Source organism: Pholis gunnellus (genome assembly GCF_910591455.1).
Source record: "Pholis gunnellus genome assembly, chromosome: 15".
In the NCBI taxonomy this organism is placed as follows: domain Eukaryota; kingdom Metazoa; phylum Chordata; class Actinopteri; order Perciformes; family Pholidae; genus Pholis; species Pholis gunnellus.
The window spans coordinates 15075675-15090775 of NC_136542.1; the positions used below are offsets into that span (position 1 = coordinate 15075675).

General features: G+C 43.9%; 1 protein-coding gene across 3 annotated transcripts in view; it reads right to left on the reverse strand.

Moving 5' to 3' along the window:
- Positions 1–1263: 1263 nt before the first annotated feature.
- Positions 1264–15101, reverse strand: part of tiam2a (TIAM Rac1 associated GEF 2a) — an 87191-nt gene continuing 73353 nt past the window's right edge. For all 3 annotated transcript variants that reach the window (XM_079174905.1, XM_079174907.1, XM_079174906.1), the window contains exons 16-27: positions 13398–13631; positions 11681–11749; positions 10554–10679; positions 9928–10036; positions 7656–7835; positions 7232–7350; positions 6419–6527; positions 5889–5947; positions 5668–5770; positions 5310–5403; positions 3596–3750; positions 1264–3279 (exon numbers count right to left, since the gene is read on the reverse strand). In XM_079174905.1, coding sequence (XP_079031031.1) covers positions 2585–3279; positions 3596–3750; positions 5310–5403; positions 5668–5770; positions 5889–5947; positions 6419–6527; positions 7232–7350; positions 7656–7835; positions 9928–10036; positions 10554–10679; positions 11681–11749; positions 13398–13631 — 2052 coding nt within the window. In that variant the 3' untranslated portion in view covers positions 1264–2584. The remainder of the gene's footprint in view (positions 3280–3595; positions 3751–5309; positions 5404–5667; positions 5771–5888; positions 5948–6418; positions 6528–7231; positions 7351–7655; positions 7836–9927; positions 10037–10553; positions 10680–11680; positions 11750–13397; positions 13632–15101) is intronic.

The window sequence follows — 15101 nt, forward strand, 5'->3', positions numbered from 1 at the left end:
ATAGCATGTTTAAAGTCATAGTATGTTGTAAAATGAGCCATAGAAAAATTATAGTGTTATAATAAAAAAATGTTAAGAAAAATGTCATATGACATGTTGAAAAAAGTCATAGTTTAGTATGTCGAAAAAAGTCATGAAAAAGTCATAGTATACATAGCATGTTGAAAAAAGTCGTGAAAGAGTCATAAGAAGTCATTGTGTAACATGTCAAAGAAAGGTCATAGAAAAAAAACAATGGCAGTAATACTGGAGTTACGCGCCCAAAATCATATCATTTTAACTCAAGCTATTAGCTCACCTAATAATATGATGTCCCATCTTCAGGTATTTACCTGCTATGTGCCGCATCTCTTCAAAACTTCTCGATGTAAAAATTATTGTGTAGTCAAAAATGTATAGTATATTATGTCAAAGAAGTCATAGTATAGTATGTTGAAGACAGTCATGATATAGTATTTTTTTTAAAAGGATAAGAGTTATAGAATTGTATGCCTTAAAAAGTCAGTATTGTATCACAAATATTCCAAACTTATTACTATTAATTACAACTATACCATTACTAGTTTGAGCAAGTTTTAGCATGAAACATCAAATAATTGCCACTCATGTCCATATTTGCTGCCATACAGCAAATATTTCATGGGCTCTCTTTAAGCACCATAGTTAATTAATTAATAATTTCTATTCACCTGCTATTTGGGTAATGCCTCATGTAATATGTAGTGCCAAAATGTCAGCAGATGTTTCAAATTAAAGCTGAAACTATACAGCCACGCAGATAACTGAGAAAATGATTGATGAACGATTGTCCAACTCACAAAAAAATCCTTTCATTGATAATTTGGGTAATTTCAGCCCTCTAGTTTTAATATGAAAGAAAATAAAAAGGTAAAGAAAAACACTAATTGCTAAATGTGCTCAGCCAATTAAAAATGTCCCGACACGAAGCATGGCTTATTTTAACACATTCATCACCGTGTATCAGATCCAAGCACTGCGGTAACGCGCTTTCTTCAAATAACGGTGTCCCACTTCTGTCAGATGCTTCGTATTCTATTGAGGATATACCTTTTCTTCCAATATGTGAATTTCTTATGACAGCTAATCAGGGTACTGGTGGCAAGTGAAGCTGCAGGGACCAAGCCTGAGATAAGACACCAACATCCCAGCACTGCTTCACCCGTCATTAGAACATAAAGAACCATACAAACTGAACTGACAGACTTTGAAGGCTAAGTTAAAAGCATTGCTCTCCAGGCGTCATTCACAGATAAAATATTTATTTATAAAACAATTCCATAAGAATGGGGCATTCACATTCATTGGTATGCTAGCATTAAAGGCATGGTAACGTTGAGTTGAGAAGGTAAAGTATGTGATGTTGGTTTGCCTTCTTCATAGTACCTCAACACGTACTTTATGATATGGCAAACAAAAGATTTACAAAAATATCAGCTGCATTTATTGCCAATTCCTGCCTTGTTGTCTTACCTGTACAGTGTCAAGTATGTATGAGAGAATACATACATGTTTCAAAGATAGAAAAGATGATATATACAGGACACAAACATAAAAAGAAACATTGGGTTTTAAACATTATTGCAGTTTAAATCGATCAATTAAGCAGCCAGACCTCAAAACACTTGTACATTCCAAAGCATATACTAGAAGTTGCAGTTTTAAAGGGAAGACTACCAAAATCCAGTCGGCAACATTTCAAATGGAGTGGAATAAAAGTCACGCTGTATTGCATCTTTTGTATTTACTCATGGATCAAATCTTTAGTCAACTGTTCAAGCCTTCAATCTCAAAAGTAAGTTTGCCAAATTATACTGTACATCAAACCTATTAATAAATAAAAAACAGCATTAATAACATTAAAACCTGTACAGATAAAAAATATTTCAAATATATAGGCAAACATTGTACTTTAGTGCACAAAATACAGCAAAAAAAAAAAAGCTTGGGTTTTATTTTCAGGAAGTCTGCTCTTTGGGTGGGTGTTATTATCATGTAATAGCCCTCACACTCAGTGCCTCTTTTTCATTTCATATTTTGCAACTTATACTAAGTGGGGACCTGACAGTGTTCGGTTCTGTGACACCGAATACAAATGAATACTTTACCAACCCAGAACCCATGACGCTTAAGCACCAGTGTGGCTTCCTCCAGAAACTTCCGTATCTCCACATGCCTCTATATGCAATGTGGACTTTTAACTTTAGGGACTGACAGACTGAGGCCATTCTCCCCATTCTTCACAGGCATGGTCGAAAATCGAATAAAAAACTGCAGATGAGCTTGAGCTGCAGGGGAAAATAGGATGGAATACGTCACTCGGACGGTTTTGTTGGGAGGAGGCGAAGCTCAGAGAGCTGAGCAAACCGCTGTAACGCATCAGATCATTTACACCTAACTTTAAGCAGGCAGGTGCGCGGCTTACTAAATCGACTTCCGAGCAAAGATTCAAAGCCACACTGGTAGAGCCTGGTTTCCCCTCTTATGACGCAATGGGCGCATTTGGTTAGTGTCTTAACTTTATAACCATTAACTTGTGGCCCTGGTACAGTATAGTTCTGCTCCCCTATGAGGAGGTGGCCTTTCCAGCATCTGTGGCACAGCCCTCAGCCTGGTCATAGAAACAGTCTTCATTCACGACAGAAGTCAGACTTTGGACACTGAAGTCTCTCTCCAGCAACGCGTTGAGGTCCACGGCCCCCGACGACGATGCCGCATCCGTCTGGCTGTCGAGGGACCTGCTGTGCGCTTTCATGTTCAACAGTGCACCCTGGCTCTTCCTCAAACTGCTGGTTTTCCTCTTCACAGCACTGAAGTGTCCGCGCATCAGTTTGGGTTGGGTCTCCGGAGTGTCCCCCACGCTCTCGGGTTGAACACAGGGAGCCGGCGCAGCATCCTCCGATAGTTCAAGTTGGAGGAACTGAGCCTCGATGGCGATAGTCGGGGAACTGCTGTCTCCACTGCCCCTCCTCGTTCCCCCTTCGCTAAAACCGTCATCGTCCTCGTCACTTAAAATATCGGACTCTGTCACAGCAGAGGTGGAGCGAGGGGGTTGCGAGTTGGAGCCAGGTGTGCGAGACCAGTTCTGCCGGACAGGGGGGAGGACGCGCGACTCAGAGGAGGTGCACGGTGGAGGAGCCCCGGATGAACTGTAGGTCCCACTGCTCCCCTCGTCCGAGTCTGGCCCCGGCTTGGGACACCCGGCCTGGGCGGAGAGATCTCCGAGAGGCTGTTTACACAACCAGGAAGCCCTGGTGGAACCTGGTAACGAATGCGGAGATGGAAGTCAGAAATGCCACTCTCATCGGAGCAAAACTCTTGGCAAGCTCAGCCCCTCTAGCATTTCATGACCTAAACAGTGAGATACGGTTATCTCTAAAGTACATTCATACTTCGCATCACACAGTTGATGATTTCTAAACTACCAGGTAGGAAGAATCACTGCTTTGACCTGTGTGGACATGTTTTTAGTACCTGGTACACCAAACCAATGTTACGTTTGATCCATAGATCAATAATTGAAAGAAATATCTCCTGTATTAAAAAAAAAAAAATGTATATATCAAGCTAGGCTCACCTAGCTTGATGGAGGAGGGCAAGGTGCCGCGCAGGGGGACCAGTCGCTCCTTACAGCTCCTCTCGAGCGTGTCCTCGCTCCTCGTGTGCCTCCTCACGTTCTCCCGGAGGATGGAGCGGACCACCTTGATAATGTTGACCTTGTTCTCTGGCACACTGAGGAGGACACGGAGTAAGCGACATGAGCACAGGGTATGCAAACGGGATTTCAGAAGCTAAATATAGATTAAGGGGATTAGAGAGAGTTCCATTGTGTCCCCAGGGAAATGGGTGATGTAATTCATTAGGAGCGAGCCCAATTTCACTAGGTGTCACAGGACTTACCAATTGGGTCACAGGCTTTACTCCAACTACCATCCCCATGTAGACATATGAATTGTTAAAATGCTGAGACAGCAACAACAGGAACAAAGGATCCATGGGGGAAAAAATGCTAAAGTGTTAACTCTACTCTGCCATATCTTGTTTGGGACCATGATATGAAAACAAAAATTGCTTTACAAGGTTAAATTATTGAACAAAATTATGAAATGAATAGGGGAGAAAATAAACCATTGTATTTTCTAGGTTATATAAATCGTCTGTTTTACAAGTATTTTAAACCAGTACGGCTATAGTTCGACATGTTGGGAGGTACGAGGGAGAGAGTGAGATGATACCAGTCTCCCCTTTGCTGGTTGACTATGAAGCTACAGCCAACAGCCAATTTGCTTAGCTAAGCACAAAGACCTCCTTTGCTTAATGTTTACAAAAACAAATTGTAAAAACAAGATATACAGAATGTTAATTAGTAAGCTTTAAAGATGCTGTTGGGCATATTTTTGAGCTGCGGACAGAGCAAGCTGCTTCCCCTGTTTTCAGTCTTTATGCTAAGCTAAGCGGCTGCTGGCCATAGCTTCATATTTAACAGACAGATATGAGAACGGTATCAGCAAACAAGGGAAAAGGCATATTTTTGGAAATCTTGCACTTTTAAAAAAAAAATGCTTCTGTCGAACTGTGAAACAGATTATTGATTAAATACGCTTGTTTTTCCTGAGCTCGATCAGGACACACTATTTCAATAGTGGTTTACATTACCTTAATTGAATTTGCCTCCAAACAAAGTGGGTTAGCTAATCTGGCTAAATTGTTGGCTTGTCTGAATGCTTGTATTTCTTGCCCTTTTGGACATCAGGGCAGATCTCAGCATTACTTTAATGAATACGATGTTGTCATAATCAATAGAAATGGTAGAAAATAATCAGACATAATACCAACCCTGTGATACAACTTAATTATCCTTTAAACTAGAATTACCGCCTCACCGGGTCATGTTGCAATTTATATCCATGTCTGTCCAAAATGTCCTCACTTCATCATTTTAATTGTAACAATAAGCATATCAATTATTGAGTTATGGCCCAAAATGGCCACCAAAATCTGCACAAAGTGGACATTTATGCCAAACATAAAGAAACTCCGACAAGGTGTTCCTGAAATATTGCGTCCATGAGGCTGGGACGAACTTGAGTGACCTTTGAACACCAAAATCCAATCAGTTCATCCACGTCCCGTTGGACCGGTGTGCCAAATTTGAAGAAATTCCCAACGGCCAACCCAAAAATAAAATACCCTAATTCTGGTATGTGTAACGGGTGAAAAAGGCGATAGAATCCATGAACGCAGAGCAGCATCAATCATCGCTGATTCCACCTGAAAGTTTAATCTCTGACCTGCTGCACAGCTGGAAGACGGTCTCTGGTCTACCTTCCACCTCGGACCTGGAGTGAACCAGCTCCCAGATGCAGCTGCTTTCTGTGCCTGTTCCTGGGAGAGTGAGGAAATAAAGGGGAGGCTTTTAATCACACAGTCCAAATATGGTTTACGGTTTCAGAATGAGATAAGGAGGGAGGCAGCCAGATGAGGTGTGTGTGTGTGTGTGTGTGTGTGTGTGTGTGGGCAAGGAAAATGAGCTTAGGGGTGTGTGTTTGTGTGGGGAAATATGAAGGGGGAGAGAGAACAAAAAGATTTAGTAGATGTACTTTGTGAGTGATTTAGTGGGGATACTGTGGCAGTGTTCCAGCCTCTTACCTGCAGTATTTCCCAGTCGGACCTGCAGCGAAGAAAGCGGTATGAGCCAACGGAACTTAAAGGGGTCTGAATCTCCGTGAGAAAGTGCCAAACGAGAGTTGGTCTGGTCATCGCACAGAGAACGCCACATAGGGGAGAAGAGGAGAAAAGGCTGAGTTTCACAACAGAGACACCATTTGCGGCACGAGGGAGTAAATGAGTGCAACAGAAACAATGCTTACCATCTTCTTCTTCAGCTTGTTGTTTTCCCTGTAGACCAATATCACCGCTTTCTTGAACACTGGTGAGAGAGAACACATCCGGCGTCTTAGTTTTCACTGCGAATGCCTCTTGGGGAAAGAGACTGGAGGAGTGCAGCCCCCAGAAGCATTTTAGATGCCAGCTTGAAGCCTTAAAGCACATATCAACGCTCTGAATATTGAGATTCACGGAAATATGTTTGAGTGCTTATTGCAGACACAATTCGGTGTGGCTCCGCAGAAAACCCAAAACACTTGGTCTGTACGGATTAAACTTGAACTGCAAACATCCACGGTTAAAATACTAAATGGTGTTCTATGTGGTCATCTATGCCCAAAGCCTTTGAGACAAAACGGTATGTGGTGTTTGATAGGAATACCAGTCAAATCGGTGACTTCCAGTAACCTTTGGAGTCGAGCAGGGAGGAAGTGGAGGGTAGGGAAAGAAGGAGAAACATTTTTCCCCAGAATGCAACGGCAATAACAGCAGGGAATAAGGGGCGCAGACTCACCAAACACGGTCATTTCGGGGTCTTTTCTCATGCGACCCAACGATGAATGCGGGTTGAGCCAGACCACTGAGGAATGCATGAGAAACTCTCCCATAGAAATCTCTGTGACCTGAGAGACACACACACACACACACACACACACACACACACACACACACACACACACACACACACACACACACACACACACACACACACACACACACACACACACACACACACACACACACACACACACACACACACACGAGACTGCTTAAGATAACAGCAGAGGGGAGAGACAGAAGATTCCCAAGCCAGACTTTTGGGCTGTTTTGAAGGAGCACACTGTTGTGCGATACATACTAAGTATCCACGTCTGTGAATGATGCTCCACAGACAACACAAACCGCTGTTTGTACACAATGTGAAAGCCGATTTTCAAGCAAACCTTTCTATATAATTTGTCTTTTTTCGTTCGTTTTGAGAGAGGTTTAAATACGTTGAAAACATACAGTACCCTAGACAACGTTATTTAGCATTCACTTTGGATATTTATACTGCAGTGATTTTCCCAACTAAATATTCCATAAATGTATAAATGTATTCGATCCCTAGAGGCAATACACAGAAGACAGTGTAAACAACATCGGTAGCTAAACAGCCCCGCTCTGATGTCGGGATAGCTGACTGGGTTGAGGTAGTTTAAACTGATACACAAGTACTGTGTTTTTATAGCAGGTGTCCTTGGAAATCAAGTCTGTCGTCAAGGGAACTTCAAATACATTTGCTATGCTAGATGATTAGGAATCCGATTCTGAAATGTGCATCTACCTCTTTGTCGTGGCCGCTCTGCTCAGCAACTAGCTGATCAAACACGGAGCCGTAATCCTCGTAGATCTTCTGCATCTCATTGATGTGGCTGGCCACCTTCTCCATGGCTTTCAGAGCCTCTGCAGGGACGAGAACAGAATGGAGTGTTAGCGGGGATCAATATTGGACTGTATATGTAGATGCATTGCATTACAGTAGCAGGTTTGTATGTGCGCATCGTGCGTGTGTGTGCACTGTGCATGACAAAAAAGGCCATCGCTCATGTGCAAAAATCTGTCACTCGATGCTCGCAGGCATGATGGCATGATAACAAACACACTGAAATGACAAGTGTGAATATGGCCTATATTTATAGCGTATATGTGTGTGTGTACATGCATGTGTGTGTGTGTGTGTGTGTGTGTGTGTATATATGTCTCCGTACGGGTAAGGTGGTAGTGCTCCTCGCTGTCCACATCAGTGAGGGAGACCAGCTCCCTGAGCAGCAGGGGATACTTGAGGACCCTCTGCACCGGTTTAATCAGGTAGGACTCCAGGGTGGATGAGTGCTGCTTGGTGGGGTTCCTCGCATCCAAGAATTCCTTGAAAGCCTGATCCGTCTTAGCTGAGAAACACACGCACACACGCATACTGAATTAATATGAATCTTTCAGTATTTAGTCTTGGTTTTGAGTGTTTGTGTTTCCTGATGCACTGATGGTCTCGTGCATAGTGAGAGAGACGTGTAGCTCGTACTATAAGCCATAGGGTCTGATCTGAAATTGTCCCTGCGCAGGCCAGAGCAGAATCATGGTGCATTAAGCCGTCTCCAGCAGGGGGTAGTGTAGGCTTCTCCGGCATGCCATGACCACGGCCGTATTTGAATGTAAACATCTGCTCGTGCATCCGTTATACTTAGTCCATCACGTCTGAATGCCATAAGAGAATTGAAGACAAGCTGTTTTCGCGTGGCGAAAGTTAAAAAAATAAATAAATAAAGAATCTAACAGAGCTGTGATGAGTTACTTAAATACTAAAGCTGTCTGCTGAGAATGATCGAGTTGGGACTCCTTAGTTTGCAGCGAAGCCAAAAGGCATTGTGTGAAATGGCAGGTATAACACAGAATGACTGAGCCTTCTGTAAAAGGTGATGGCATTCTCCCCGAGCAGTGTGCCTCCACGACGCTTACTGAGGGGGGCCATTAAAGTATTAATTATAGCACTCCCAGCCACAGACAGGCAGCTGCATCGACACCTCCCAGAGTAATTGGCAGGCAATTAACGAGTCGACAAATAAACAGAGAAACTAAGGCAACCCAGCGCTCTTGGCATGATGGGAAAGGGAGGGGGGTGATGATAATGGCAGAGACGGGCATATAATTACTTTAAGAGTTGACAAACTCCCACAGATTTCTTCTCTGTGTCCTTGGATCAGCTGGTTGTGACCACACTGAGCCAACTATATACGCTGTGTGTGAAATGTGCAACTATCACCCTTGTTAATCTTGGCTATTCTTATCTGTACTGTGCAATTATTGAGCTACATGTTGTTCTAATATTAGCTTGTGCCCGACAACTACATTACAGTTCACCACACCATATAAAAGCGTTAAAGAATAGGGTACATGAACCCTGTATGACTCGGGTATCTTTTCCCTTCATTTGGAGCCATTTTGTTGCTCTGGCCACAGACTTCAGGACTTAATAATCACTAACCAATATCAATCAATAACCCCCAAAACGCATGTGTTCATGCTTATATAATGCAATAGATACACATATAGATATATATAGAGATAAACTAATATAACGTTTGATCTGCTATCTTACTATAGCCCAATGGTGGCATTAATATATGATTAAACATGAATTTAAATATTCAACGCCACAGAAAGCTCTTTCATGCTTAAGTTTTGCTTTGATACTCATATTTCCCACACTTTATTCTCCTCCAGGTAACTCTGACCCATCAGGGACTATTTGAGTGTTTTCCTTCTGCTAATCCTATTAAATATCCATCCTGTTGCTTACTTCGAGGAATATCCCATGCAATTCGAGTAATGGGGCAGATTTAAGAAGCACTGGGGGGCAATTTGCCCAGCCCCCCCCCCCCCCCCCCCCCCCCCATGTTGGCAACAAAGCCCATCTTCTTACATTTCTCTCTGCACTGGGCAGCGTTCCCAAATAGTGGCAGAAAGGGCCGGCGTCGCAGCAGGCATGAATCAACTTTAAAATATCTGCCCTCTCACATGCTGAGGGCGGAGTGAGGAATTATTAGGGCTCTGTTGTAAGGTTTTAACGGTCCACGTGGACAAGGTTAGCCACACTATGTGTACTAATAAACGCTCGTATTTGTTTAAACTTCATCTGCCGGTGAAACAGCTTTGAGTGTTTAGAAACCGTGGATCGCAAAACGAAATTGTGGATTTTGTGTGCGTGCCTGAGCATGACGATGGAGATGGAACACACAGCAAACTGTACAGGGGCCATCACGCACCTCACTTTCATCCACCGGCTCATTTAGAATTTTACTTTCGTACATAATTGATTTGTTTCCCAAAAGACAAGGCCAAACCTTCAACAGCGAGTGCCGTGAGGTGTCTCTGATGCAACATAGGTGCAACGGAGCTGAATTTAGCAGGAGGGTGGGACACTTTGAATTAGTATGCGTCTGCAGATTTCACAGAATTCTTCACGTGTTTAGGCGTGTATAGTACCTCTCTCCAGGACCTTCTGGACCTTGATGTGGTTGGCACAGAAGCCGCTGTAGAGCTTGAAGTGGTCAGCGTAGTAGAGGAACGATCCCCCGAGAGAAAACAGCAGCTTCTGTTAACAGAGAGGGTGTGAGAGAGAGGAAAACAAAAACAAAAAAGGCACGGGGATGAGTGTTGCACACAGATGGCGAGAGAGTGATGTTACACAACGCCAAATGAGTACAGAGAAAAGGGGATGAAAGAGTGCGAAGATGTGAAGTCATGACCGAACCACTCTGTCCTCCCTCTCTCGGGAGACTAAACCAAACGCCCCCCCTCTGTCCTCCCCCTCTCGCCTAACCCCTGGAGTTCGCTAGCTTTCAGCGGCTCACAATCAAACCTGTGAACCTTCACTTCAATCAATATACAGCACACCGTGTCATGTACGAGGCGGCTATAAATCACCCGGGGCTGCTCCCGTCTCAAAGATCATACCTTTCTTTGGAAAAGTGGATGAAACCACCTGGTATAAGAATAATGTTGTTCTGTATACTCATACTCATGAAATCCATATGGAAGCTTTGGACATTTAATCAATAAAAGTGACATGTCACTGTGTGTATGTGTGTGTGTGTGTGTGTGTATCTCACCTTGAACTGTGAGGGGGTCTCCAGAGTGCTGAAGTCAGGCGAGGAGGCAATCCTCTCCTCCAAGGTCTGTAGAAAGACCCTCTGGAAGTCCAGCATCTCTGGCAGGCTGCCAAACAGACTCTCCATCTGAGGAGGAGCATATGAGTAGTGGGATAATGGATAGAATGAGGTGGAGAAAGGAGAGGCAGTGTGGAATTGTGGGAAGGTGGATGACAGGAAATTGGCAGAGAAAAGAGTGGAAGGGGGAGAAGGGAGAGAGTGAAGGAATATGAGGCGACAAGAAGAAGAAAAAAAAAAAGAGGCAAGATAGCTTATAATTCATAACAGTCAGTGAGACAGGCACCCTGTAGTGTTGTAACACCTCCAACCTGATGGCTCCATCTATGTCAAAGGCACTAAGGGACAAGCTATAGCCCTGCTAGAAATGCAGCGCACACATGAACAAACTTCTACTGTCCAACACAGCCTCTCCGACACACATACCCGGGGTCAACACTTTCCTTCATTAAAAGCCGTTTGGGGGCCAACATGCTCTTGTACATTTTGTGTCTGGACACGTCCCGCTGTCCCATAATGGCCATTTAATTTGCCCCACTGCTCAGTGGCCTATCGATTAGTGTGTCTCGTGAGAGTCGTCCTGTGTTTGAGGTCACACTTGACACTAAAGACAGGGATGGAAACTGCAATACTAAGGTCATTACCATGCTGCAGCTACTGTCACATGTTGTCACAGGGAACACACAATAACAGCTCAATCTAAGGTGTCTGGAGAAAAAAAAAAGAAAATAGCTGTGTTGTGTGCATTTGAGGTGAATGCTTAAAGGATGGGTTTAATCTTAAACTAGCCTTTATTGGTGTGTCCCAGTGGGGCGCTGGAAGGTCAGTGTAAGGGGATGCTAATTTGTCCTCCAGCCAGTCACAGTGGTGATGAGGGAGACATAGCCTAGCAGAGTCCATCGGCGTCACCTCTGGGTAATAAACGCTCAATGACTTCTAAGCCCTATATAGCCTCGACACCTCCCAGGACACGCCTCTGGACGTTCTACACCTCGCATAATGTTTATCATACTTCACATACTATAACACACACACACAGACACACACACACACACACACTCGCCACCTACCTCGTCCAGTGTGAGGAAGGTTTCATTCTGCAGGGGTTTCAGGTAGATCTCGAACAAACAGGCCAGGTCCTGTGCACAAAAATTAGAGAGAAAGGTCAGAGACAAGGAATCAAACAGCAATAGTTCACATTATCCCTTCATCTGTCTGTCCTTTAAAATCCCTTTCATCATCAAATCACTACTTCTTTCTCCCTTTATAACCTCCAGTTGTCTCCCTCCCACAGCCCCTCACCCCATTCCTTCCTCTATCTCCCTTCCTCTCCCCCACTACTTTAATGTCGCTGTAGCTTGTCTTGGTATCAGTGGAGATATTCTCATTAGGTTGATTTATGAGCTGCTTCTTCCTCTTCCTCCTCCTCCTCCTCCTCCTCCTCCTCCTCAAACTACCTCAGTCGCAAGTGGTGCATGGATACAGGCGGGCAGGCCTGCATCAAGGCACTCTGGGAAGCCAATCTCCCCACTCAATTACAAATCAACGGCAAGTTGAAGAGGACGGGTGTGAGGGGAAAAAGACTTAATGAAAAATGAGGAGATGAAGGAGAAAGGGAAGAAATGCCAGACATGACAAGTGTCGTGGAGTCAAAAAGATCATGAATGTGGCTCTTTAATGTGCGTCAGGGAGGAAAAGGTCATATTGGAAAACATTGGGGCAGCAGAGAAGAAGATAAATAAGGCTGGACAGGAGGAGGAGGAGAGATGGAGGAGCCCTAACTGTGAAAGAAACAGCTTCTATTTCAGTTCTTCTTGTTTTTTTATGTCCCATGTCACTTCAAACATAATATCTTATATTTAAAGGAAAAGCTCAGCATTTTGAGAAATACGGTTATTCACTTTTTTGCGGAGACTTAGATTGATATCACCGCATGTCAAATACGTAGCTGGAATCAGCAGCCAGTTCATTTAGCGTAGCATAAAGACTGGAAACTAAGGGAAACAGGTAGCCTAGCTCTGTCCAAATTATATAAAATCCATCTATACGCACCATCAATCACTAATTGGCTTGTTATATCTTCCTTTTTTGCGTTTGCAGAAAAAAAACAACTTTTAACAGAACAGAGCTGAGCTGTTTCAGTCTTTATGCTAAGCTATCTGGCTGCTAGCTCCTGCCACATATGTATCATACTGATTTGAAAGTTAGACGATAAGATTCATAATATTCTCAACAAAAAGGTAAGAAATTGTTACTACCCAAAAAGTTGTATTCTTCCTTTAAGGACTTGGCAGCTGCCAGCGATAATGTTTTTTAGATTTTGCACGATAGATTGTCCAGCCAAGAAAACTATTACTGCCTCACGGTTGTCTGCCTCTGCCAATCACTTTCAATTTATATCCACATCTGTCCAAAATGACATCACTTCAACATTTTGTCAAATTAGATATCTGTGTGAATTTGTCATAATTCGCATATCAACTCTTGTGTTGTTGCCAAAAAATGTGACCTTTGACCACCAAAATCTAGCCAGCTCATTCTTGAGTCCAGGTGGACGTTTATGCCAAAATTTAAGAATTTCCCTCCAGGCAAATGGACCAGACAGACAGACGAACAATCCCAAAAGCACAATGCCTCTGGACACGGCTGGCGCGTGGGTCATTTTATAACTGAGGAGTCAAATAAATTGGACAGTGGAACAAATTTCAAATGGAGTTTGATCAAATATTCATGTTAGCTCATAAGAAATTATAATATGACAGCAGTGAAAAGGCCGTCCGGGCTCACCTTGACGTAGGACTTCTCTGTGTCCACCAGCTCCTGGATAACCTTGCGTAACCTCTCAGTGGCACTCATATGCCTGGGGCAAGGTCTGAGCAGGGTAGCCTCTCGCGTGGGACCCGACCCTAAACCCCCTCCCGGCCTCACTGGAGGTTCCTTGGTGTCGTCCATCAAACCCCCAGAGCCCGAGCCCGACCCGTCCTGGAAGGCCTGGTAGAGAGTGCACACTGTGTCCACGCTCTGTAGGGGGCGACAGAGAGAGAGTGGGGTGTATTTAGGTTAGGCAGCCGGGGGATTATAACAGCCAGCTGGATAAACTAAGGATCACACTTATTATAACAAACTGCATTGCATGCATGCACACGCATATCTGCACAGAACATGCTCTCAAGGATCTATTCAAATGAAAAAATCTATACCTTTCCATTCACCATTAATGATTTAAACTCCATATAGTAGCTGTATAAAATAATGATGTATACATTTCTGCACTGATCATGGCCAGTGATTCTCCTGGGTGTACTAAGAGCGTTGTGGAGATTTAGTTATGCAGTCTATGCTAATTGGCGTAGCATCAAAGACTATAGCAGTGCATCTGAAGGACTTACTGGATATCCCAGCAGATAGCATTATATCACATTACATTATTCTTCTAAACCCATAATGGATAGTTATGCAGATTTGTGTCACATTCATTCCAGAACATTTGACATGCCCCAAGAGGTATTAGTTTTGTATGCGGGGGGGGGGGGGGGTTAGAAGCGTCTAATTTTCTAAATTTAGCTGAGAAACCCTTCATAAACAGTAGAGTTACCTCTAGCCTGGGTGGAACCCCAAGAACCACTCAGCGTCATACCATTTACAGAGGTGTTCAACAGAAACAGCTGATCCGCATCGCTTTATTGGACTGTATTGCCTGGGGTAGGGAAATTAACATCAGCCGTAGGCACCACACTGCGAAGTCTTGCCTGTGGCGGGTAAGACTTTGTAGTCTGTGGCGGAAAATGAACCATTATCAGCCTCTCTGTTCTATTCCCTGGGACATAAAAAATAAGCAGAGGGGGGGGAAAAACCTCTCCCATCTCTCTATATTGCGCCGTGCTTGCCACCGTATGTTGCATGCTTTTCAAGCACTACAGTAAAATGTTCCTACACGATCAAAGTCCATCCTAATTTCTGACCCGACAAGCTACTCGAGCACTACTTCATCACCTGCACCACGCTTTGCTAGACTGTAGTGCGCAAGCCATCAATTGTGAGCAAAAATAGCCTCATGATGACCAGCCGTCCTTATTCCAACAAATGTCGAATTACAATGTGTGGCCAGTCACTAGAATCAGCAGGGGCCGATAAGTGCCAGTAATAGCAGGTTCCAATCCGCTGCACGGCAACACGGCAACGATGGCAGGCAAAACAGCTGCTCAGCACTCTCTGCCTTCTTGTTTGTGCATGTGTGTGTGGGGACATCGCATGAGCAAGCATTTGAGTTCAGCTCACTGCTACGGACTGTACAGCAACACGCATGGATCGATACACCCTTCATTCCGACACCGCAGGCATCGATACACACGTACACACTTTCCGAGCAGTGTGTGAACGCTTGTCTCAGTCATTCAGCCCTGAAACTGGTGTGAGTTGCCACCCATAATGCTGCTGGTGTTTAGCATGTTAGCATTTGACAATTAGCACTAAACGCAAAGGACAGCTGAG